Source organism: Halichoeres trimaculatus, unplaced genomic scaffold, assembly GCF_033239565.1.
Source record: "Halichoeres trimaculatus isolate MK-OKI-2021-1 unplaced genomic scaffold, fHalTri1.1 fHalTri1_scaffold_2, whole genome shotgun sequence".
NCBI lineage: Eukaryota > Metazoa > Chordata > Actinopteri > Labriformes > Labridae > Halichoeres > Halichoeres trimaculatus.
Genome location: NW_027437180.1, coordinates 26,044,135 through 26,066,666, shown reverse-complemented (window position 1 = coordinate 26,066,666; position 22,532 = coordinate 26,044,135). Strand labels below are relative to the sequence as shown.

The 22,532-nt window shown below is 40.5% G+C and overlaps 1 protein-coding gene across 3 annotated transcripts in view; it reads right to left on the bottom strand.

The window, feature by feature from the left end:
- gab1 (GRB2-associated binding protein 1) overlaps window positions 1-22,532 on the bottom strand; it is a 58,068-nt gene extending 35,536 nt beyond the window's left edge. For 2 of the 3 annotated variants that reach the window (XR_012599539.1, XM_074686717.1), the window contains exons 1-2: window positions 22,087-22,532; window positions 21,792-21,951 (exon numbers count right to left, since the gene is read on the bottom strand). Coding sequence is in view for 2 of the 3 variants with exons in the window: in XM_074686717.1 (XP_074542818.1) it covers window positions 21,792-21,863 (72 nt within the window). In the remaining variant the exon portion in view is untranslated. The remainder of the gene's footprint in view (window positions 1-21,791; window positions 21,952-22,086) is intronic. The other variant, XM_074686728.1, reaches the window with a different exon arrangement.

Genomic DNA, 22,532 nt, shown 5'->3' with positions numbered 1-22,532 from the left:
AGGGATGCATGATATATCTGCATCAATATCTGTATCGGCCGATGTTGGTCAATTTTTTTGACACATCGGCATCAGCTGATGCGTAAAAATGGGCAAACATTTACTCATTAGCTGCCGGCCATTTTCAGGGCATCTTGAATGATCTTTTAAGACCCAATTAATATTGTTTTCTATGACTGTGTTAACACAAAACTACTTTGGAAGAGTGGGCCTTCCTCTTTTATGTCTCTCTTCCTGTTTTTGATCTAAAAAACAGACAAAAGGTGCTTCTTTGATCGCGTTTATACTCTTCATGGTCGTCTTTTCTCACAATTGCGCCACTCTATCTCTCTGAACTACCTTTACATCATCATCTCAGATTGTTTTTTTGTTTTTTTACCAATAGTGATATTGGTAAATAGGGCTGGACAATTAATCAGATTTTAATCGTGATTTCAATTTTGCCATCTGACAATCATAAAAACAATATAATCGAAGAAAAACAATTAATATGCCACACAGTGTAGATGTATGCAACTTCCTGTGCTTCATAGCTCTTCTGTGTTCCATGTGCAGCCACAGCGAGTGTGTGTGACTTATGTGTATCAATAATACTGTATGTGCCACTTACTGGTTCTTTAAAGTTGTTTTTAAATCAGTACTGAAGTTTTTGAATAAATTAATAATTGTGTATATTAATTGTGATTTCAATATCACTTAAAATAATCGGGATTCTTATTTTTACCATAATCGCCCAGCCCTATTGTTAATATCGGTTATTGGCCATAACAATAATATTAATATTGAATATCGGCATCAGCCAAAATTTTCATATTGGTGCATCCCAAGTGAAATGTTTCTCCCTGACTCTCATGATGTGCATTTTATGGGAACATATGGTTGCTGATGGGCTGCACGGTGGTGCAACGGTTAGCGCTGCAGCCTCACAGCAAGAAGGTCACCGGTTCAAATCCCCACCTCGGCCGGTGGGTCTTTCTGTGTGGACTTTGCATGTTCTCCCCGTGCATGCGTGGGTTCTCTCCGGGTACTCCGGCTTCCTCCCACAGTCCAAAAACATGCTTACCAGGTTAATTGGTCACACCAAATTGTCCCTAGGTGTGAGTGTGTGCGTGCATGGTTGTCTGTCTATGTGTCATCCCTGCGATTGACTGGCGACCAGTCCAGGGTGTACCCTGCCTCTCGCCCAATGATTGCTGGGATAGGCTCCAGCCACCCGCGACCCTGTAACAGGATAAGCGGTAAAGAAAATGGATGGATGGATGGTTGCTGATATAGTCTGAAGACACTGTCATCATCATCATTGACTTTTTCCCATGGTCTGGTGTTAAAAAAGCAAACTAAAACTCGTAGACATTGAAGAATCGCAAATTTAAATGGAATCCGCACCCCAAAAATTATAATGGAATCAAATCTAGCGAACAGCATATTGTCCAAGCCCTAATATTGACTCATTCACCCTAGAATAATTTATTATGGTGCATGGCACTGTTTTATAAGACACCACCATGATTTGAAAATTCACTAAGCTGTTTGACACAAAACCAAACCAGTCCACAGACAGGTTCACCAGTGCAGCCACCAGCAGCAGCCAGGCCAAACGCCTCCAGAAAAACAGAGCGATTGTTGTGTACAGCTGGGCACACTCTGTGGAGGTAACACTTGTGCATTCCTACTTTGCCAGAAATAAACTGTCAAACCGACATCTGCTGTGTAATGTAAAGACAGCGTGCATGTGACCCTGTTTTCAAAGTGTGCTGATAATAGCTCACTTTGTGCCTGTTTCTGCACTTTCTGTATACATGCTCATCAACAATGTATTGATCCATAGATCCATATGGAGCTCCAATCATTCAAAATAAAAACTCACTATCTTTCCCTCTCAGCCTGAATTTACCATCCCACCGCCGCTCTTCTTTCATGTGCAGCTGTGAAATTCTCACCCAGCCAGGCGCTGTCTGACCCCAGCCCCAACAATCTGCAGCAACCGTCCAAAGAACAGAGACCTTGGTCGTCATACTGCTATCTTTGCAAACAGAGCACTCACAGACCAACATTCTCATGAAAGAGCGTCCGAAAGGCAAACAGGTGTTCTGAATTTATGAGCTTTGACAGGTGATCCAATAACAACACAATGTCAGGATTCTTCCAAATGCTTCACATCAAAAACAAGCATTCTGGCTGAGATCAGAAACAAAAACCAGTCAGTGTTTCAGTACAATACACAGGGAGAGAGACACTGAGACTTCTTCAAAGCCTAAACTTTGAAAGAGGAGGAAAATTCACTTTCTTCAGAAAACTTTGACAGAAACTGTTAAAGGAAGACAGAGGCTTACCAGAGTTTTCAGGAGCGCTTGGTAAAGTATCTCCTCAAGTGGCTTTCTACTCCTTTAAAGCTTTTTCCATCCAGCACAGCACCTCAGTGCTGCTTTTACTCCAGCGTCTTGGGTAGGCAACTGTGTAATTGCTTTCATTGCTGCACTAACTCCTTTCTCATAGGGCGGGGCCAGGAGCTCTTAGTCAAGTTATCATTTAGAATCATACATTGGATGAACCAGAGAGAGGAAAGACCAGGAGCGAGTGAGGGGGAGAGAAAGGGAGAATCTGGGGAAAGAAGGTGTGCATGAGGAAGAGATTGTCTAACGACTTCATCACTGTTGGTTCAATTTTGTCTTGACTCCTTCAACACAAACAAGCCCCCCCTTCACACACACACACATACACACACATTCAGACTTGTTATGTTCACACTTAAACAGTGTCCACAGGGTGAAGCATTAACTGGCAGGAGCCAGTTTAAACATTAACACAACTACCTTACATCATGTATGTCTGGGGAGCACAGAGGCCTCAGTAACTGAAATCTCTTCACCACCATTCGCTTTTTCATCAAAACTTAACCAACTACCTCTTTCTGTGTTTTCCAGGAAACACAGGACTTTGTGAAACAGAGAAAAGGAGAGAGAAAAACACACACAAGGCAAAATAACATCCCTTAGTGGAAGTTTCCACTTTGTTAGCGCTTTTTATCTTCCTGGTCATCTGTTCCCAACACACACTCTCGGCACAAAGATTTCCTGTTTTGCCTCCTTTTGTCACTGTGGTTGTGTTTGGAGGTCTGTCGAGAGCTAAGTTTAGAACTACGTCTATATTAACATTTGCTGCAACAGCGTATGTCTCATCAGCTGTCCTGAAAAACAGAGTTTGTATTCAGACCCCTGTGTAAACAAGTTAAACAGTGAAAGTGTTGTCTCACTAAAACATCATTATCTTTGACTGAGCATCATGAGAGGTAATTACTTCAATGTGGAAACTAGATAGCCAAGCTGTTAATCTGCTCCTGCTGTATTGTAAATAGGTAATACATAACAATCAATGTGTCCTCTGAGAAAAGCTGTACGCAAAGAATCAAATGAGGAATAAAAGTAGCATTGCTAGCTATTTTATGGAAACAGACAAAAGACTCCAATAACCTGCAAATATAAAAATCTTGTTCCTTTACAAAATATAACAATACCACTATAAGTGTGTAAAGTGTTCCTCACATGGATGCCATGATCCTTTTTATTTGTTATATTACGTGGAACTTAAACACAAAGGCACTATCATCCCATGACCTAACTGCTAGTCTTAATTAGGGATGCACGATATTGGATTTTTGCCAATATCCGATATGCCAATATATCGAAACCCCTTTTGGCCGATACCGATAATCACAAGTTTGTTTGTTTTTTTCACTGTAAAAAAAGCTAAGTCTATCCTGTACTGGAATTTATATGTTACTCTTATTGTGACGGTCTTATTTGTTTAAGAAACACACATAAAACAAGACAAAAAACATTTGATTTTACCATAAATAAGAAATGTATTTTTTTTTTCAAACTCAAGACATTCAGTATTGAAATACAGAAAAATAATTTCTTTAGATCACATGAACTTTAAATGTACAATGCATTTTTAAACATAACCAAGTTGCATTTGATTATTTTAGAGCTACTGTAACAACCTGGTGACAGACACAGAGCTCTGCAGTGCAAATAAATGAAGTGCTACATTTTATTTAAGGAGCTTATTTTTCAGATGGAAAATAACAATAATCCTAACTGAATAGCATCTTATCGGCTGTGCTTATCGGCAGATATTTTCATATCCGATACCGATGAATGTGTTTTTAAGCTTTTATCAGCCGATACTGATATTGTGCTGATAATATTGTGCATCCCTTGTCTTAATATTTGTAAGGTAAAAGTGACTATTTGGAAAAATAGAAAAATAAAATTTCAGAAATCATGTCTACTTCAGGGCAGGTAAATGAAGCACTGAAGGTCTGTGCTTAAGCTCTATGTGGATGCATAGTGATGGTTATTTTACAAGAAATAGAACTCAACATACAAACGCCTGCTTGCTTCTTACCATCAAAACAAAGTGACACCATATTGTAGGAACAACGGCTTTGAGAGAAGTACTTCAGCTTGGAGACTGAACTGTTTGTTCATTCAAAGAGAAGAGACTCTCGCTTAGCTTCAGGACAGGGTTTAACAGAAATTAGAATGTCACGTTTGCATGCTCTGTACCTGATTGATGAGACGGATGCAAACCAAAATGATCTTTTAGCTCTGGGGGTGTCTAACCATCCGTGCAGTTAGAAGGTTGTACTTTCATGATGTATTTGTGCTGGAGTCAAAGTGAATCAAAGTGCTGCTAGCAATGCTCCACTACTCCAAACAGACTGTGTTCAGGTCACACAAGCGTCAGTAAACTATGTTCCTAAAACATGATGAAGAAAAGTCGAAAAAGCAAAGAGAAACTGTGAGACATTTTTTAGTAGAATGCTGACAACAAAGCTAACCAGAAAAACAGTCTAAAAAACCACCACACAACCCGGTCACTTATTCTGAAGCAGTTCACGGCTTCTTACCTGGTTCTGTGGAGTCCAAGCTTTGTGTGAATAAAAACAAGACACGCAGCGAGAGAAGTGAGGTGAGCAAGCTGCTGACCAACCACTGTTGTCGACTGAGTCTGGCCGTTTTCCTGCCTATCCTGCTGACTTCCCTCCCTTCCACTTTACTCCGTGAAGTCTGCAACACCCTGCTCCAATAACCCCTGACCCACAGGAAGTAGACACAATGGACTGAAAATAACACACCCCCTCCCCCTGGCAACAACTGCCCACCCCAGCCCCTCCGCAGCACGCTGCCTTGACACTACGGTACCCCTCCAACACGCTGGCCCTGGATCGGTGGGCAGAACCAAAAATATCATCAACTGTTTGACAAGCCGTGCCCACATGCCTTAAAGTGTGCCGTCCCACTTTTGACCCTGCACATGCACGTCTTTAAAAATGTTCAGATAATAGACTTCAGTTTTCTATTTCTGCCTTTAAATGTAACATTTTAATAAGAGCCTGCAGTGGCACATCCCAAGAGCAGAAGAGGATTTCACACTCCAGCAGGTTGTGGGTTGAGTGGCAGACTCACAACAGTCCCACTGCTTCCTATGGAGGGACCTGGACATGGTGAGATGGTTGACTTCTCTATAATCAGGCCTGAAAAGCATCTGTGGGTGAGTGTGCAGCCTTCAATTTGCTCAATGGGTTGTGTTTAAGTACATTTTCTATTTATTAATTCTAAGGAAACTGAAGGAGGGGTGAGTATTGGACACTGTGCCATGTAAATTCTGTGTTCGTCTCCTCTTTGTGTTTGCATCCAACCCAATCTTCAGCCCTGCAGCAAGCAGCAGCCGTCTAATCCAATCAGTACAATGAAAATTATCCTAAATCACATTTAGCGGCCAGTGAGAGGTTGCCTTAGACATGATCTAATTAGCCCCTTTTAGTCTTAGTCCGTCCACTAGGAAATGGCTTCTGATACCGTACACAGATAAGGAAATGGACTGTTATGCACATCTGTGCTGCCACTGGTGTTACATATTCAAAAAGGCTCCTGGTTCCTCAGCAAACAAGAGACTGAGCAAGAATTGTGTGTTCTGTGTGCCAAGGGAATAAATGAGTGTTTTGATAAATAAGTTGTTTTCATTGGGTCAAAAATACACCATACTTATTCTCGGTGCTTGCATTAAGCCTTGAGCAGTTGAGCATGCCCAGGCTTGTCAACTTTAGGACACACCTCCTTTTCTCAGCCAGTGGCGTGAAACTGGTACACACCTCCACTCTCTGTTGTCACACACAGATGATACTGCTTCACTTTCAGTTGAAAGGGAATGTGCGTGGTGTCAACACATACCTGGAAGGCTGTGCGCTGCGTGTGTGTTCATGTGATTCCCGTACAGTGATTCACAGTTAGGGAGGAATGCGTGGAATCCCTCGCACACATTCATTTTAACTTACAAATACAGGGAGTGCAGGTAACAATGCAAAATATCTTTCCAACTGAGCTATTACGCAAAGGGGCTCAAAACAGTGTCAGCAAAAAAAAAAAAAAGTCCTCGGTCTTTGGCTGTGGGCTGGATTCTGTGGGTGTGTGCCTGCTGGCATGCCTGGAGATCTGTTCCAACAGCTAGTACTCATTGGTACTTAGCTCACCTGCCCTCACCATCTCTAATGCACACTGATTCTATTAAAAGGTTTCAGTTCCTAACTTTAACAGTCCACAAAGTACTGTTATTCAGCCAGTTCAGTTTAACTTTCAAATATTTTCACTTTATGCTTTACAGTCATCATAATATGTTTGATTCCACATTCACATCAAATTAATAGAATACTGGTTTGTCACGCAGTGTTAGTTCCTATGTAACTGAGCAGAACAAAGGCTTTTCATTCAATAAAACACACCAAACTGTCAAAAAAGCTGAAAGAGTAAATTAGTATTGGGCCCTGCGTCCACTAACAGTTTCAGCACACTTCTCACCAGCACTTACTGTTGCTAGGTTGCAAAAATTGTTTTCCAGCCCTCCCACTACCCTCAGTAGAGACTGTTAAGTCTGAAATAAAATGCACTGTATGCTTCATATTTACTATTTCTTTTGATATATTTACTAAAGAAAAAGTAAAATCAATAAAGAAAATCATGTAAGTCAGTAAGTCCAGACCTAGATGCTCGGTCCCTTCCCACCGATACCGATCCAGCTTTGAGGGGCACCAATACACCGATGCCAGGATCAGTAACAGTGCATCCCTACACCTGCTGAGCCCGTGCTCCCAGGAGCTGCTAATCAGGTGTTAATCAAGCACCTGATTGGCTGCACCTGGACGTACCAGAAGCTCAAAACAAGAGTCAATGGCAGCAGCAGAAAAAGCTGTTTGGGATTGGCAGAGAAGATCTGGCAAGTTTTTTATGGACAAAACTGCTCATCCCACTAAAGTGATACAGTTAAAAAGGATAATGAACAGGCTTTTCCAAGAATACGCCAAGAAGCTTTGTTACAGTAAAGAAAAAATCTATCAAAAGACAAATCTCTATACTGTTTGTGCCAAGTTTATTTTCAAAGCGCTGCGAGTGTAGAAACAAAAATCAGCTGAAGCGGCAGTTATTTTTGCTGCTTCAATCAGGAGGCTAAACTTGAAATCACTGAATTCATTCAGTGAATTGGATTTTGTTAGAAAGGTTGATTAATATCTAATTTCCAAAAAAGGGGCATTTTCTGGCTACTTTTTAGTGGGTCAGGGTTTACAGGGTTTAGTAGTCATGCTATTATTCTTTTAAGTGTTTCCACTCAAGTGTTGCTTTAATCGCAAAACAGTTTATCTGCAGAAGTAGACAGGTCCAGGGGCACATGATCAACAAACAGATGCTTGTTTCAATAAGAAAGAGGGACTTATAACTGCAGCACAGAAGTTCCAATAGACACTTCAAGTTCAATAATCCACTCCCTAAACAAAATTCAACATTACAAAAGAAGGTGAAAGGGACAGATACAAATAAGGGTTGGTATCAAAAATGTGCTTTAAACTTGTGAAAACAAAATGTTTGTTTGAATGTATTGTTTGCATTTCTGTCAATGTCATAGTATATCATAATATATACCATTTCATATACTATTATCAACCATTTTTAACCAATAACAGAATCTGTCCCATTCAATTGTCAAAAACTGTGACCACAAAAGCATGCAGAGTAAGTCAGAATACCATAGACGTCAATGTTTCCTCTATTTTCGGGTTGTTGGTCTAAAATCATTTTACATTTCATTGTTACAGTGTAGCAGACTGCTGAAACCATATTCATACTAACTTTTTTACACAATGTCTGATATTTTAACACAATATCAATATCTCAAAAAACATGGTTTACACCAATTGACATCCATCAGTTACAAGTCTTTCACCCAAAACCTAAAACAGTTGTAAAAGATTCCATTCACTCCTCTCAGATAAAACAATACTTGCATCTATCTTATTCCTAACAAGGTCAGTACATGACGTATTCTAATTCTGACTGAGCTGTTAATCTGATTATTAGCAGAATAAAATACCCTGCACAAACCCTGCTAATGACTGAGTTATAAACAAACAGCAACCATGCAAATGAGGATCAAATAAGAAGCCTTCATGATGGGAACAAATGTGTAGTCAGGCATTAAGAAGATCCTCTCCATCACTCTGATATGCCCCTCTCTATGTTGCACTCACATTGACTTTTGATGGTAAAGGCAAAATCCAGGTCACTAATCATTACCTATTACTCAGCGGAGTAGGAAACAACATTAAGCTCGGTGCATGTGATTTCTCTTTCAGCTATTCCATCCAGTTATTGCAACTTCTGGAAATCCATCTGTGAAACTTTTCTAAATAAATCCAGCTTATTCAACAACATTTCCTCGACCTCTTTGTGATGTTAAAAGAAAACATTGTGGCATTAACACATGAGCACCATGATGAGACTCAGTGGATATGTTTTGGTTTAAATACACCATCTGCTCGTGGATGAAACAAGTATCAGGCTGTCTTTGTGTACACACTAAAAGAAGTCACTGTTGCTCCCTCTGATACATTAACACCACATTTATTACAACCCTTTATATAGCCAATGGGAATCTTTGCTGAAAATGATTCCCAGCCTCAGCGTACATAATAACCCCTGTTCATACAGTGCCCTATTCAATCAGCATGCTCTGAGGACGGTTTGTGAGTGCAGATGGCAGCCCACTCTAAGCCACGAGAAGCAAAGCTGTACTGGAGATAAAGACCAGCTCATCTGACTTCAGGATATGCAACTGCCCAAAACGCAAGTTTATCATGTTCCCACAGTGTCTCCTTGTTGTTTGGTCTTTCAGTTTTAGTCCTTTTTCCCCAGATAAGCAAAAGGTCAAAATGTTGCATGCTCTGCTGCTCCGTAACCTTGACGGTTAAATCCACTGCATTCTTTCCTCTGACTGCCTGTCCTCTATCATCTCCTCTGTTTTCATCCTATCTGCCTTTGCTTCTCCTGCTCTCGCCAATCTGAGCTCTCGCACCGAGTCACATGCACTTGTCAAAGCTGCATGGTTAGAATTCGACACATTCTTTTGGCATGGCAGACTTGGTTCACATGATCATGCCGTTCCTTGACCGCTGACGAGAGAGGCTTAAACAATTCTCCTTTCAGCCTCGATTGGCCTGTCAGTCGTGAAACAGTGCGGGCTCAGCCAAACATGTACACAGATCAGAAAAAAAAAAAAACAGATTGACATGTGGGGCAAACGATAACCACACAACACTTACTAAATCACTTGCACGAAGTTCTGATACAAGGTGTTTTTCTAAAATTCAGAACATCTGATGTGAAGCAGATTCTTCAACATAAGGCTGAACTAGAGCGGCAGGTGCAGCTTGCAATGCTTTGTAAGACACTTTATAAGTCAGAGGCCAACAATCTTTCACAGTAAGCTCTTAAATCTCAAAACTTTATAGTAAACACGAAAACTGTGCTTTGTGAAACATCCCAGTTGGAAGATGCTCTTGCAAGTTAGCTCAAACTGCATCAAAATCTTGATAAAAATAAGTATTCTCATGATATCAAGCAGGCTGTGATACTTGACAGTTGGAAAATGTTACAAGTATCTTTTACAGACACAACAGTGTGCACCTGTATTCCTACCCCCAAAAAATGGGATCTTCTTTTTGGGTAATTTCCAATATTTGATAAAAAGCCAAGTAAAAATTGACCAACCTTGACCTCTGCTTGGATTTCAAACAGTTAGCAGGTAGTTATCCAAAAGCCATGGGCTAAAAAGTGAGCCAAACAGGGTATAAAAAGGTATTCCACAGGTTTCACAGACACTCCCGTCATAAAAAGAAGAGTAGTATGCCAGGGGAAAGTTCAGAGAAATGCCAAGAAAGTAGGTGGACAAGGGGGGGAGGTGCTCTGGACTCAGAGCTCCCAATCAGGCTTGAAGCGAGTGCTCAATGAGAGCAGGGGTCTCAGCTGTATCTCTGTGTCTCTATCGTTGGGATTGTGTGTGTGTGTGTGTGTGTGTGTGAGCGGGTTTGTCCTTTGGCTCGAGTCCAGGCCAAAGATATCAGGCAGCACCATAGTAACTCTAATGCAATCAGGGACAGTAGCCACAGCAGAACGGCTGGTGAATAGCAAACAGCAATCCATATTTCTCTGTTCATTTCTGCTTGTTTTATGACGTTTCCTGCCACAAACCCCACCGAGAAAATCCTATTTGAAACCTAGAAAAAGAACATATTCTCTCTGATCAGATACAGACAGGTACTATTTTATTGAAGGCCTGTCTGAGTCACAGTAACTTGGGAAATTACACAGGTCAGTACCAATATTTCACATCAAGTCTCCAGGCTGACACCCCAACACCCCCTGTCTGCCTCAGCCAGTACTCAAGCTGGGACAAACACCACACAGAGCCAGAGAAGAGAGGGCAGAAACTACAGTGACAGCAGTGAGCTATATTAAGGGGCTGCAGACACAGCGGCTGGGGTCAGATCACACAGCACTGCATAGCTAAAGTGCCTGCTGCATATGTGTGTGTGTGTGTGTGTTTGTGTATATGTGTGTGTGTGAGGGGGGGCACAGGTGAAGCTTTGGAGTTAAATATGAACAGATACAGTTGCACATATTTCTGTCTTCAAACGCTACGCTCAAATCTGATCACTCTAACCGTCCAACATTTGCAACCTCTAAACTTCTCAAAGAGGTCGGATTGATTATCAACAAAAGTTTCCAGGAAAAGAAACTTTTCCAAGACAAGGCTGGAGAATCCAAACATAAAACACATGTCCAATCATACGTGTGACCTTTTGGAAATGATTTGTTATCCAGCATTTTGCATGCACCATGTCCTTTCAAAGGTGCACAACTAGCAGTCTGCATGCAGTGGAAATTTATGCTTATTATCTTTGACTTTTGGAAAAAAAAAATCTCAAAGAGGAACTTTTCAAAAGCCTGGGTCACAAGACTTCTGGTGCAAGAGCTTCTCTTTTCAGCCTGATTTAATCGTATATGAAATTAACCAAACTTTTTCCATTCCATGATTTCTAGCTCTGAAGGAAGACTACTCTGAAAACATCAAGTCAGACTCTGGCATGTGATTTCAAGGGTCACAACTCTTTCAGAAATTTAATCAGGCTTCAAAGATGCCACTGTAATCCACATTTGCATCTAACCATCACTCTCATCATAAACCAAAAGCCTCCAAGTTGTAGATAAAACAGTGGACATGTTTATCTTATAGCCAAAATGCAGAGCCTGATGTCTGTGAGTCCTTTGTGACACCAAAGTAGACAGTGATCCGAGTGTGCAATGAGTTTAGGGGGCCTCCTGTTGGTGAGGAGTGGGCTATCAATGTTACTCAAGCTCAGTTCTAATGGCTTTTCCCAAAGGCCACCAAGCAGCAAATGCACAACTCAGCCCATGCTGCACAGGTGTGTGCAGACTCCATGGTGACAACAGCTGCTGTGGTGATAAAGGTCAATGTTTAGATGCTACTGTGAGGGTCTTTAAAAGGGATGATGAGTCATGAGTGGGCTTTCAAGGTATACAATTCTTTAGTGAGTCATGAGCGTATTTAAGTCACAGTGTCGTCTTTTGTGTGTCAGGATATGTAACACCTACAGAAGCACACCAAGGTATAAAGGAAAATACGTTTCTGTTTCTCTTTGTTTTTGATCTTTTAAATTAAAAATGTGACATTTAAGGATGCAAACAAGAAGAATTGAACGTGAAATACAATAAGGATGAAGAAAGAACAGAGAGAGAGAGCTTTTCGGACCCCTCCTCTTCTCCTCTCCCTTTCCCCCGCCATCTGGTAGCCATCAGCGCCTCACACAGGAAGGGGCGGCTGTGCCTTGCTGGGGCGCCAGGGAGCGGCTCGTCTTCTCTCTCTGGAGCTGCAGAAACAACAATGGGCCAGTGCATTGCATTGCAGAGCAGTCTCATGCAGACTAGCCCATCCTACCTAGCAGCAGCAGTGGCAACAGGAGCAGCCCAGGACCAGGCACTCACACCCCAGCAGACCAGGCAAAGAGGAGCACAGTGCAACCTCACATTCCTGCTGTGTGCTCCTGCCAAGAAACACTGGGAACAGAGAGAAAGAGGCAAAGAGCTGTTCTCACAGGAGATGGTCTAATGCTGCTGCACTCTTTCTGGTCCCATTTCTCTCTTCTCTACAATGATGACAAAGTTATTGATTGCCTTAGTGGTACATCCCAGCCTGCACGTCACTACATACATATTCATGGTCCCACTCCATTAGCCTTGGGGAAAGTTTCTCCTGCATAGACACACTTCTGAGAATGTACATTACCATAAATTTGACCTTGTTGTCCTTTTTTACTGAAACAACCCATAAATCTGATGGGAACAGAGACGCCTGCAGCCTTTTTGTTTTGGTTGTTCTCCTACCAGCCCTGATCTATGTCCAGAACAAACTACAACAATCTGGGCTTAGAAAGCAGCTTTGTGACAGATTATTCTCACTGCCTGGTGGTGCAACTGTTGAAACATGACAAATATTGTAAGTATGCAATGCATGAGGGGAAAAAAACGTGCATGTGTAAATAAATTAAGGCTCTTGAATCTTTGTCCCCTTTAGCACTCATGAGAAAAAGAAAGAACACATGATGATGTGTACTTTTAGCCTTGGCAAATAGTTGAGAGGTTTCTGTCATCTGTTTTTAATAATAGCTTCACTTGAAAACTGTTCGACTTGGCCGAGTGACAGGCACAAAAGCTTCATTTGAAATTCACAAGAATCTGACTCCAATAAAAAAAAAAAAACACAGTTCATTTTCTGCTCCCAAGCTTTAAACAAGAGAAATCCAAGTCCACATGGGAACCAGTTCTAAGCAGTCCCTCTGTGGGCTGCTGGTAGACTTGGCACATGAGACAGTAAACAGCTGCAGCAGGCAAAAAGAGACACATCTGTTTACTAAATGCTCCATGTCAGCCTTGACCTACCAGGACAATAATAAAGATTCAGAGCTTTAGAACTGTTTTAGGACACAAAGAAGAATCTTTTGAGGCCTTTCAACTTGAAAATTTACTATACTAATGAAGCAGTTACAACTTTTTGAAAATCACGTGAAAGAAAGTTTGATTTCTACAGCATCTCCTTTGCCCCATTCTCCTAAACGCTCCCCAACAGCCAATCAAATTTCATGATCTTTGGTTTATTCGACCGTCTTTGAAAATAAGCCTGAGTTTATACTGCAGTGAAGCTTTAGATTGAGAAGCAAAAGCTCAACAATCTTCTTTGGTTTGGTCTCTATTTTGAAACTGTAAATAGGGGTGTGTTGGTATAAATAACACTTTGCTGCACTCAAAAAAGGCACTTCTGTTGCTCAAGAGTCTGCGTGGAAGGATCCAAATGACAAACAGCAGATGACCTACAAAGAAAGGGACGGCAAAAGAGAGTCAAAGTTTAACGAAAGCAGGACCTAAATGAGTTTGACTTAAGATGCTGTTGTGTCTATCTGTGTTGTTCTCATGTGGGCAATTAAATTCTGTCAACAGAGGACTTGTGACAACGGAAACACACAAGGTCCTTAATTCCTAGGTATGTTTTCTTTTTTTAAACAAGTAAAAATACAACAATAAAAATTCAACCTGTCACAAACTCAGTCTGCACTGCCAACTTTCAGACGCCTCTTCTTGTACTGGCTGCTTTGTTTTTGTGGCTGTGTTTTCCTTTGTGATGCAAGAAGTTAATTTCAGGCTTACTACACTCTATAAATACCCAAAGGAAAATGCAGGCAATGTTCACTTCTATTGTGTCCTTAAACAAATGCTTTAACAAACATCTCAGCCACTGAAAAACAACTCACTGTGTGTTTACAGATTTCTCTGCGGATGAAATAGTGACTTTTTATGGCCAAACTGTCACTAGTGTGGCTCCTACTGTGCAACAGATACACCTATAACACAATGACAGCAGTCTGGGTCTGAGACAAAGTGAGCCGCTAAGGATAACTACTGTAGTAGCACAGATATTAATATTTAATGGTTATTTGTTTGTAATGGACATTGAATAATTGATGGCACATGCAATCCATTTTCAAGCTGGCAGATCCTACAACAGAAGTCTGCCAGCTCCGAACAGAGACAAAAATTCAGGTTTCTATTTTTTTGTTTGCTTTGTTTTTATTTTCTGTTAGCCTTAGAGGCTAATGCTACACAAGTCCCTCTCTGTTGAATCCTGCCGGATAGCTTGTTTGTTTGTTTCTTTTAGCATGCAGGGAGGAGGGGCTGAACAGAAAGTGAGTGTTTGTTCCCTGTTCCACTTGCTAAGCAGATTTAATGAATCCTCTATTTAATCAAAGAGCTATGCCTTTGTTTTCGTTTGACAGCCTTTCACTTTTCTTCAGAGCATGTTTCTTTACACTTTTCAAAGGAGAGGTGTTTGGAATTGGTCACAGATAGATGTAATGACTAATAGCCACAGTGGGGTACAGTAAATGCATTTCCCTCAGCTGATAGGACTCAAGACTTGATTTTAGTTTATCCTCAGTCTCCCTTTACAGCCATCAGAGGAGGACCTTTAGGGTTCAATATTTTCCCTCTTCCGGTCTACCAAGCCGCTCTTTGCTGCAGCACTGGGGCCCTGTTAAGGGCTGGACAGTGTACTACAAAACGCTCATCTGTTTCCAGTGGGTATATGCCAGAGGACAACACTTATCATAATGATCCACATTTAACAACCAGTGTACTCCTACACACTTACACCTTCCCACTTGATTTTGAACAGCTATGCCCTAATATATAGATCAATAAGCAAAAAGAGCTCTATATTCAAATTAAAATGGTTAATTTGCTGGCCATGGACACCAAACTGGTTGTGTCTTCAGTGATATTCTTACTTTTTTTGCTCCTGTGTTTGTCTGGAGATCCTTCATGTAACATGGCTGCATTGTTTACATGTGAAATCAGCTGTTAACAGCCTGTAGCATGTCAATGCTAACTGGCAAAGGGCCCGATGTCTTCCCACAAGGTGAGGAGAAGGAGATGAGGACGACGTGCTGGTTCTCATGTGTGAGCTAAAAAGTGACACCATCGACCTGTCCTTCCATCCATCGTTTTTGGGAACACTTTCTTACTTTTGCTTTCTTGTTTGCTGCTGTGACTCTTCCTAAATTTCCCCTCAGGGATTAATTAAGTATTTTCTATTCTATTCTGTTCTATTCCATTCTATTCTGATAGATGGACATTTGTATGACAGACAGACAGACACTGATTGTTTGTTTTTGGAAAAGCTGTAAACCCTTACATGATGTATATCTCTGCCTCCTTAAAAAATGCAAACTTTCTCTGACTCCAAGCCCCCTGTTACTGCACATACCCTGCATTTTAAACACCACTCCTTTGCATGCTAGGTTGTGGGCTAGAAGCTGTTTGGACAAGCTGAGGTGAAGAGGTCATAAGTCCATCTCAGGGCTGACACAAGCAGAGAGATCAGATTAAAAGCTGGATTTTAAACTTAACATGTATGGGTGGGTGGTAAATGTATGGTGCTGAATATTATTCAATTTACTGTAGACAGCGATAAGCCTCTTATAAGGTACTGCAAGAGGTTATAGAGGTTAGGAAGTGTCAGACAGAGGTCAGGACACTTTGCTTTGGTGCTGATGTGAGAGAGACAGAGACAGAGAGAGATAAAGAGCACAGGAGAGAACGGGCATTGTAAAACACCACCATCTTTTTTGTCAAGCATCTGGCCTTGTGAGTATTGCTCAAGCTGTCAGGAGGTGGCAGTGGGAGGTAAGGGGGCGTCCATTCCTGCCAGATTCTGTTACATCTCTGTGGTCCAATCTTCCTGCACTGCATGGCAAGGTCTTAAATTGAAGCCTGGCCAAAGACAAATAGCTGGTGCCAAACCCAAACACTGCACCTTGGTATAAACAAAAACAAAACCTAACCCAGCTATAACCCTGCTTTACAAATCTCATACAGAATGAATTCTCCTGGAAAGTATGTCTCCGAGCAAAACTAGGCCTTTCTCTATCTCTTTTAACACGCATCTAATAAAGAATGCTACACTTTAACGAGACATATTGACTTTGTGTTAAAAAGAGGAAGTTCTGTTCTGTATTTGACCAGGGTTCTGTCACATGCACATGCTCCCTTACAGAAAATTCCCTGATTACAACCATGCTCCTCCATCCCTGCACCTCCAGATGTTTTATGGAAATACGTCAAAAAGCCATTCCTTAGAAGATGTTTTTTTTAGTATTTTGTTTTTTATACTTACTGGTGGACTTCCACAGAAAATACAGAATGAAAGGTACGAGAAACGAAAGTGGGAAAGGAGAACCAGATGGAAAATGCAGTGTCAATGAAATGGAAAACCACAGACAACACAGTTATGACAAAAATCTGGCTGGGTAAAGTCCCAAAAAAGCAATAGTGGTTAGACACTTGCATGCTGCTTTGAAATGAGACGTTAATTGCCAGAAAGTGTTGAGTCTTTCTCAGAGAATTCTGAGGAAGCTTGTCCTGAGAAGTCAAAAAACTTCCCCAAAATCAAAACTAATAACTAACACTTTTCATTGAGGTGGATCTTCAAAAGGCCAGGACAGTCAGAGCAGAGGAAGATTATATCAACTGTTTATGTTTCGTTCATTGATGAAAACTCGTGGTTTGCCAACAAAGAGTTAAAGAGGTCAAAATTTGAGGATTCTGAATAGTGTGTCCTTGACCGCATTTTAGGGCTGAACGACTTTGAAAAAAAATATTGTTTTAATTTTTTTTTGGACTAATCTTGTGATTGTGATTTAACTTGCAATTTTTTGGTTAATAAATAAATTTATTTATTTTTATTTATTTACTTATTAATTTATCTTTTTCTTTTTTATTTATTTTATTATTATTTATTTATTCATTTATTTCTTGGGTGGGGGGGGGGTATCTTCTGCATTATTCACTAAGCACAAGCAATAAATCATTCTATGGTATAAATGGTATAACCAACATGACAAAGTATACTTTCAATATATGATGTATGAATTGATACAAATAACAACTTTATTAAACTATTACAATCACAGTAGAATATAGACTGACTGATTTAACTTCAAGCCTTAATTTAATACAAACCATTTAATACAATTATCATGAATTGTCTTAAATAAAATCAGAGAAAGGAAAAAAAACACTGCAGAACAACAGGCCTGGAATGAACAATGATATGAAAAATAAATATGAATCCTCTTATCTATGAATCTTACACAAAATGAAGTGCAGAAATGTAAATAAGACCAAATCTCTGGCTCAACCACTGTAATATGTTATGTGGAACATACTTTTTTATAAAATGAAAAAGAAACACTGAGTGAACAAAAGTAAAAATACTGAATGTCTAAAAGTCTTACTGATTTCTCATAAGTAACAAAACGCATACTTAAGTGCATAAATATAAATATAAATAAAGATTTGGCTTAACCACTGAAAAATGGATCAGACTTTAACTGAAAAAGAAAAAGGAACACTGAGAAATGTTACTCCAGTTGTCAGTAAGGGTAACAAACCATACAAAATAAGGTGAACAAGGGCTATGGCTCTGCCAGCCACAATCATTCATTCTACTGCATGGATCTCTGAAGCTCACAAGTTTTTCCCTGAAAAACCAGCATATTGACTTCAAGTTACTATATTCCCTTCAGGTTTGTGTACATTAACTTTTTTTTAATAGCAGCCTTTGTGATTTGAAAATTGCATTCTATTACATTGCAATGTCGTTTTTAATTTGATTAATTGTTCAGGCCTTTCGCATTTCCCTGAAATGAAGCCAAAAAGGTAACATTTTCTAGCACATTAAGTCTGTGATGGTGAGGGCTGGCCAGACAGAGGCAAGACAGCTGAGCAGTCTTCACCTTTGAGCTCCAGCGATCAGGAGTGGAGCCTGAGTCTGCAAACTTTGCCCTGAGTGGTTAATCAGGGAAGCAAGGGCCCTGGTTTTTCAGGTCGACTGCTGCTCAGTCCAGTGAAGAGAGTAACCTTATCAATCTGGTGGTGTACAAACTTTTCCAAAAAGTTTTAAACTGTGCCCTCCATAATTTCACCTGGAAACACCTGCTTACAACAACAAAGAGTGTGAGAAGAGAAGAAAGTTTTCTTGGCAGAGAAAACATTGAAGTTACTATTTTTTTCTTACAGCACAGAGCAGGTCCACTTTTAGTCATTAAAATATGGGATCCTCAGGGAATGCAGGAAACTGTATGATAGCTGACAGCAACTGATTCAAGTCTGTGTTTGAATAATGTGGAAACGGCATCGTCTGACACAAACAAAAGATTGTAAAACAGAAGATTCTGTCTTGGCTGGTTTCCAGACTGTTAAGTGCAATTCATCTTAATTTAGCCAACACACCAAATCATATGATAGCTACTGAACACAACACAACCCAACAACCAAGATCATGCATACAACCTCTGGTATTTGGAGCAGGACTGTGCAGTCACCTTATTGATTCATGCTGCAAAGAAGCACCAAAAGCACATCACTGTTATCATGCTGCTGCATAATCTTTGATATGTCATCAAAAATATCATCAAAGAAGGAGGACCTAAAATGTAATATCAACAACAAGTGGCTTTAGCTCATTGTATTGTTATTTCTCAAAGACAGATATTTTGGGCTACTACGCTTTTATTAGAAAGGATGGAACCATGGGCAGGGCAGGGAACCAGGAGAAAGAGAAGGGAATAAATGTGTAGGAATGGGGCTGCAGGCTGGTATCAAACCTGGACAACAGCCTCTGTACATGGAGCGTCAACTCAAACACCAGGTTTAAACAGGGCCTCACATTGTTGTTTTTAAACTACAACACAGACAAAAACCCAAAAACTGTCACTGAATTAGTGAAATACCAGAGCATTCATCCCACTAACCCTTGTCAGTTTAAAAACACAGTGCCTCATTAGCAGCTGCCTGGTTTCTATTTTAGCGAAGAATAGACTTCTTCTTTTATTTTGGGCATCAATGCAAACAGCTGGGGGTAAATTCCTAAATGGCAACACTTGAACAATTCATCATCCGCCAAAAATAGAACGTCAGCACTTCCAATGATTGCACAGCTCCATGTGACAGAGAACCATGGCCTGTCACTGAGGAGGAACCTCACTAAACCAACTCCCTGTTTTCTGTTAAATGGTCCACAACTCGTTGATAGACTTTAGTTAAACTTAAAGAGGGGGTATGATGCTTCCCCAAAATGCAAAGATGGAGTAATGTAAAAATTGCAGAATGATGAGGTCGTTGCATAAACATCTCCGGACTGGTTGATGGTGGGTTGAAAGGAAGGACTTCAATCTTCAAGATCTGGCCATAGCTTTGCCCACTGTAAGGCTTCCAGGGGGCTAGCCAATCAGAGTGAAGGGGGTTTTTGGAGCTGGGGGCCACAAAGAGATTAAGCATTTCAGACAGAGGCTGGAATAAGGGTTTTTTAAAAGGCCAATGTGAGAAAAATTGAGATTTTTTTGAGCTGTCAATCATGTAAGCTACTACCAAGGTTCCAGAGGGTGAGTATAAAGCCTGGAAAATATCACAAAACCCCCTCTTTAATGTAATTCTAACTGTCAAACATGAGACAAAATTAACTTTGCTTTTCATTTGGAGGGTTTAAAGTTAATTGTTACACAGTCAGAGTATAACACAGTAACTAGGGGAGATGTGGAGCCTATTTCAAAATAAAAAAAAATTGACAGCTACATAATTAATTTAGCTCCTGGTAATGATCACATTCTTCCGATAAAAACAGCAAGAAACATTATTACTCTTTCAAAGTTTGGAACAAGACAAGGACTACCAGCGTAATCACTAAAGATGCAGCTGGTTGGAGGTGGCCTGTGACCCTTGAACCCTAGAACTTGTTTCCTATGCTTGTTTTGGTAATAGTACTTTAAATCATTTATAATTTTATTACAGCAAGCAACTATTTCAAAGAGCAAAAATTCCTGAAAAAGGAAAAACGAACAACAACCCTCATTGTTTATTGTTGGACAAGCTGTAAACCATTACGAGATTTCTTTACTGGGCCATCATCAGAGATTTCCCATGCTCTTCACAACACTGTGAGATGGCCTCCTGGCTATTCTAAGCTTCTGTGTCCTGTTATGAAACTGGAGCAGTGAGCTGAAATATCCCCATGAGAACAATAAAATCATTCACCAGCTTTCTGTTTACTGAGATGGAACCATTCTGGGTCATCAATGCTAACACTTGGTTTTGGAGACTGTATAGCGTAATGAAGAACACAGAGCATTCTGGGTGAAAATGTGTCAATCTCAGCGTCAAACACAGTCCATTAAAGTGACCTTGGACACTAAAACTCACTTAATGTTATGAAATGCTAAATCAGAAATCTTATATTTAGTGTTAAGAAGCTGCTTTTATGTACGAGTCATGACAGCATATACATAACTTTAATAAACAAAGACTTAAACTCCATCCTCCTTGTATCAGACACCACTAGGTTATAATCCTGACACAGCCTTGTGAAACTGGGTCTTTGTGGCTAGATTTTCTTGTATTGCTTTCAGAATAAAGACTTCATTGGACCTGTGGTTTCTGCAAAACCAAGCCTCCTCTCAAGTTGCTGGCCTTGTAATTCAAATATCAATAACGGTGATATCCACTGATCCACAAGGAAAGCATGAAGACTTGACAGCTCATGTACTGCTCAAGTTATTTGTTTTAGCATCAGCTGTTGCTGCCAACGTGCACAACAAATAAGCACAGATATTAACTCTTGAGACAATTCATAATGAAAGAGACATTTTGTCCTCAACATGAGGGGACAGCATGGGGGATTATCCAGAGAAAGGCAGTAACCGCCAACAAAAACAACTGTAACACTTCATTGTGCACTTCTGACAACTCTTTACAAATACTGTTTGCGTTTTACAGGAATGGGGTCATTCTTTGTAGTATTCTGCAGATGTTTTGTAAATCATTCAACCCTTGGCGTGACATCCATCACCTTTTACATCGTGACTGCAAAAGCATTGCTTCCCAAAGTAATCAATGTGTTGTGTTTGTGCTCCAAGAAAAATCAAATCCTCAGAGAAAATGAGGGTTTGGATTGCTGTGCATAAATCAGCCATTCAGGAAGCTGTGTCATGGGGAAAATGTCTCTGGTATGGCTTAAAACATCAACACCATGCCTGTTGTGTTATGATAAAATAGTTGTTAGCAATATAGCAAACCAAGTTATGTAGACTTGAATGCTATTTGTGGATCAGGAAAAGGCAAAAACTTTTTTTGTTGAAGTGCACCCAAGACGAGGCCTACACGTTTGTCACTGCGCCCAGTCGTACACTTGAAGTGTTCAGGGAAATGCTGTCTCATTTAGTGTAACAGGTTACCGTATTACAACGTAACAAATAGGATATAAACTGCACTTACGTAACGTCTCAACTTTTTTTCAGGAGGAGACTTTCTCAGCCACCCTGAGCACACCACATCTCCCCCACTCATATCTGCTCCTTTCTTGCTCTCTTGCTGGAGTTTGAGTGCAGATTTCTGTTTGCCTTCGTTTGCTTTTGGGAGTGTCTTCTTTTTGTACCTGAAATTAAAACACGTTGGCACAAAGCTCAAACTCTAAAGTTGAAATACAAGTTAAAATGTGCGTAATGAATGATTGTGCTTTGAAAAGCGGTAAAAAAAAAAAAAAAAACGTCACTCCTTCGAGTCTACTCACCAGCAAGGCTGTTCTCTGAAATGCACACACCAGATTTTCCCCGAGTAGTAGTCAAATAATCGGGTATGTCCTGTGCTTGGAGTTCATATAAACCTCCGCGGCACCGCCTTTTGTACAAAAATCAACGATGACTTGTGTGTTTTGTTCTAAATGGATCGCCGAGGGGTCAAAAACAGGCGCAGGCAACTCAAAGTCGCTAAGTTTTTTGTTGTTAGATGCAGCGCTCCATGCTAATTCCCACCAAAGTAGAGTGATTCCCAGTTGGCGAAATCAGATGTAAACGTCCCACAGTGTACCAGCGCATTATTGTCGTTCTGCGCAATTTAAACAATCTTCACCGTAAACACAGTGGCTCCACCGAGCTTCCCTACCAGTTTACTCCCATGGTTCCTTAATTATGATTGACAGGGTGGCTCCGTCTTTCCCTCAACTCACCCTCCTCTGGA